Source organism: Zophobas morio, unplaced genomic scaffold, assembly GCF_036711695.1.
Source record: "Zophobas morio isolate AGI-343-1 ecotype UQ-CSIRO unplaced genomic scaffold, CSIRO_AGI_Zmor_V1 ptg000005l, whole genome shotgun sequence".
NCBI lineage: Eukaryota > Metazoa > Arthropoda > Insecta > Coleoptera > Tenebrionidae > Zophobas > Zophobas morio.
Window position 1 is genome coordinate 4,623,887 of NW_026972110.1, and position 3,789 is coordinate 4,627,675.

The window sequence follows — 3,789 nt, forward strand, 5'->3', positions numbered from 1 at the left end:
AAATACAGTAAGTAAAACAAATGTGGGCACCGTTAAAAATAATTTTTAATTAAATATAAATTAATAGATATTAAGGTGATTCTTTGAATCTATCGGGAAATCCTCAGTGATTTAGTAGATAAAAAAATAACAGTCTAATAATATGTACGTATGTATGTTCCTACATTTCTTGCAAACTGTGCACAGAAAATCGGCTACTCCTCAATTCAATTTTCGTTATCTGTGGTGACGAGTCAACGGTTTAGAATAATATTGGGCGTATCCAGGTCGATAGTGTTATTAACACCACTCACGAGCCGGGTCCATAGACGAGATCTCGGACAGCAGCTGATTTTGATGACTCACTCAGATACTCGTGCCCGAATTGCAACCGCTAACAATACCCTAAATGGCCAGTGGTCACCCTGAAAGACGTCCCGCGGTTTTAATAATCGATCTTCCTCCTGACCATCTGGCTCCCATTGGAGACACGGACTCCACTCCGCCTGTCACTACTAACTTGTCCTGTCGCAGGACCGGTCTTGCAATTGTGCAAAAGTACCTACTTACGGGCAAATAATGCCTTATTTATGCCCACAACCAGGGTGGGCCGCCTCAACGGAGCTGATACGCAGGAAGGTGTAAATAATGGCAGTTTGCCAGGGTTGACAATGGTCTTTCAGACGTTTAATAGTCGAGAAGTTTCAATTTTTAATTAAATCCCAATGGCGCACGCCTCTACGACATCATCTGCCCATTTAAAACAAGTCCTCCTTTTCAAATCGTTTCTATTGTAGAACTACCCGTAGATTTATTGCCGACTGTTTACTTGACACCAACTGACCACTCAATTGTTGAGTATGAGACTATCAAAAGTTCCCTCTTTTATGTAAATGATTCAAATCATTTGTTAGCTGATGTAGTTATCCAGTTCTTTTCTTTTGTTAAACGATAATTTCTCTGAGATGATCAAGTCATTAATTAAATTAAACCGTGTAAATTAAGCTACACGGTATTTTGCAAAACTACAGGAAAGTTTTTCGCCTAAATGATGACAAATTACACAGAAATGTGTGGTAGTCACATAGCAATAAATTTCAAAAGGTTCATATTAATTTTAAATTTGGGTCATAATTCAAACTCTGCATAGTTAATTTCACAACTGGTTTTTTTTTAAGTGATAGGGTAAATGTGTACAAGAGTGCGAATATGTATAAGAGTACGCACTGATGATTTCTGCTTATTAGTGCCATCTGGATAAGATGAAGTTATACCATTCAGAATTTAATGCTAAACCTGAGATAAAGGTGCAAAAGTGACCTGAATATAGTTTATAGTTTGGTCGTACCGACGATTTTATGTTCACACGTTGTGTGGATGTAATTTTTACCGCTCATAGTTTTAGTTTTTTGTAAGGTACGTACCAGTTCTTTTATTTTACAGTAATAATTTTCATTAGCTGTAACTTTTAAGGTCTCGTTATACACTGAAAGTTTTATACTTTCTATCCATCAAAAGCTTTTCACTTTGAAAACATTAGGTTATGTACAAATGTACAAGAGTGCGCAGCGAGGTATTGTATAAGAGTGCGCATTGCTTGCAATACGTAGTCTAATAGTCTTGGAGATACATATCATACGATAATGAATTATTTAACTCTACTACTTTGTACTGCTTCTCAAGTTGTGTGGTGGTGGTTATGGTGATTTTTTTTGTTATTTTTACTTCCTGAGCGTGTTGTAATCGAGTCCGTCGACCGTTTCTCTACTTTTACGTTTTCTCGACTTTTCAAGACCCCTAAAGTACGAAGAAATATGTCTCCCGTTTTATGTGTAGTCTCTAGTCACTTATTTCCATTTATTTTCACCTTAGAAACAAAGATTTTTTCATAAAATGTAATGCGCACTCATAAGCGTTCAAATGCGCACTCTTGTGCAATGAACTGTCTAAGAGTGCGCATTTACACATCTTGACAAAAATTGAAATTACTCTTAAAATATAGTGGTCTTGGGACGTACAATTAAATATATCTGATCTCTAAACATGTATACAACGAACCCATATCATAAAATTTGTCTATCCAAAAAAATTAAAAAGTTGTTGACAGTTTTACACTAAGTGCGTACTCTTGTACACATTTACCCTATCAATTTCCATATTTTTTACAAATCATACAAGGTTTTACAATAACCTTAAATAAAGACAAAAATCAAAATTTTAAAAATGTTAACAGCAGATTACACTGTTTTTTAATAATCACAAGGCAAACTAATATTTTTTTCCGGAAATCGTCATTGAAACAGCATTTCCTTGCGACATTAGGCGCAGGAAAATTGGATTTCCCTGACTAGTACTGTAAAAACTACAAAAATGACGCAAAATAATTAGTTATTTAAACAAGAAAAATTTATTCAAAATTTCGTAAATTACACTATTTACAGATATTAACATTAATTGTAGAATTCGATATATTTGCAATGTTAATTCCAGACAGAGATTTATGATCAAGTTTAACCTTTTTATCAAAAATTTCAGTCGAGATTTCGGTGCAACAGATTTCAGATGAATCACTACTTGTAGAGGGACACGTCTCGATATTAGTGAAGGGTATTTTTTTCGGACCAGCTTGTATTTTATTAGCTATATCTAATTTATTTTCGATGGACTCTTCTATGTATCCTTCTGCTACTGAACTGCTTTGCCATCCTCCATGCCTTTTTAAGTTGGTAATATCTCCTCCTGCGTCTACTAGTAAAGTTGCGGAACTGCGCCGCATACAATGTCCTGTGTATTCCAGAGGTGTTGGTAGACCAAGGTAGGTAGCAATTTGAGAAGGAAATTTACCAAATGAATGCAAGCCCACTGGTTGGACCGTACATTTCCCTTTCTTGTAATTTAAAAATAAGCGCTTGTGTGGAGTACTAGGCGGACGTAATTCCAAATAACGTCTGTATGTAGCAAGATTTCTTTCATCAACAACTACAAAGCGTCGAGGTTTTTTTGTTTTAGAATCAGGAATGTGTACTATTAGCACGTTATTTTGATCTTCAATGTCGTCAACTAACATCCTCGATAATTCGTCGCATCGACAGGCTCCAGACACCCCAAAAATAAGCGCCACCTGAAATTACCAAATTTAATAAAACTTAAATATGTAATCATTGTAATAACTTACTTTCATTAATAAAAATTCCTTGTCGGGAGCTTCAAGCAGAAATTTATCTATCTGGTCCCGAGACAAACATTTCGATTTTTTTGGTTGGTAACCAGTCGATTTTCGTTTTAGGTAAGCAGTTACCTTACAAAACTTGCTGATATCCAAATTTTCCTTCAACAAAAGCACGGCTTTCAACATAGAGTAAGTGCTCCAGAGGCTTGAAGCCTTATAAGAACTTGATTTTTCCGCAAAATAAGCCAGAAATACGTCTTCCGTTAGCGAAGTAACATTTTTAAGCCTACGCCAATCTTCAAAGATTTGGAACTGCTTTTCATACCGCTCCTTAGATTTCGACGGTAACAATTCTTCTGTAGCAGCAGCGGCTGCTTTGCTTAGGTCAAAAGGAACATACTCACCAGTGTTTTCGCTTGTATTCATAATTAATTAATGAAATAAACACACAGCTCTGACGTACGCACAAAATTTTATAATTGTTTTGTTTGTAACCATCGTTTTCAAGAAATTGACAAACTAGATTTTTGCGCAATTAATTAAAAAACTTGTTGGAAAATCTCGATTTTTAGCGATTTATTGCGATTTCCGGAAAAATTTAATACAAAACTCGTCAGTAAAATGTCTTTTTTCACTAGCAG

General features: G+C 35.4%; 1 protein-coding gene across 1 annotated transcript; it reads right to left on the reverse strand.

Annotated features, from left to right (window-relative positions):
- Positions 1 to 2,410: 2,410 nt before the first annotated feature.
- On the reverse strand, positions 2,411 to 3,574 carry LOC135145161 (uncharacterized). The gene is made up of 2 exons (XM_064077261.1): positions 3,155 to 3,574; positions 2,411 to 3,100 (listed from the first exon to the last, which is right to left on the reverse strand). The coding sequence occupies exons 1-2, from the start codon at positions 3,572 to 3,574 to the stop codon at positions 2,411 to 2,413; spliced, it is 1,110 nt and encodes a 369-aa protein (XP_063933331.1).
- Positions 3,575 to 3,789: the final 215 nt, after the last annotated feature.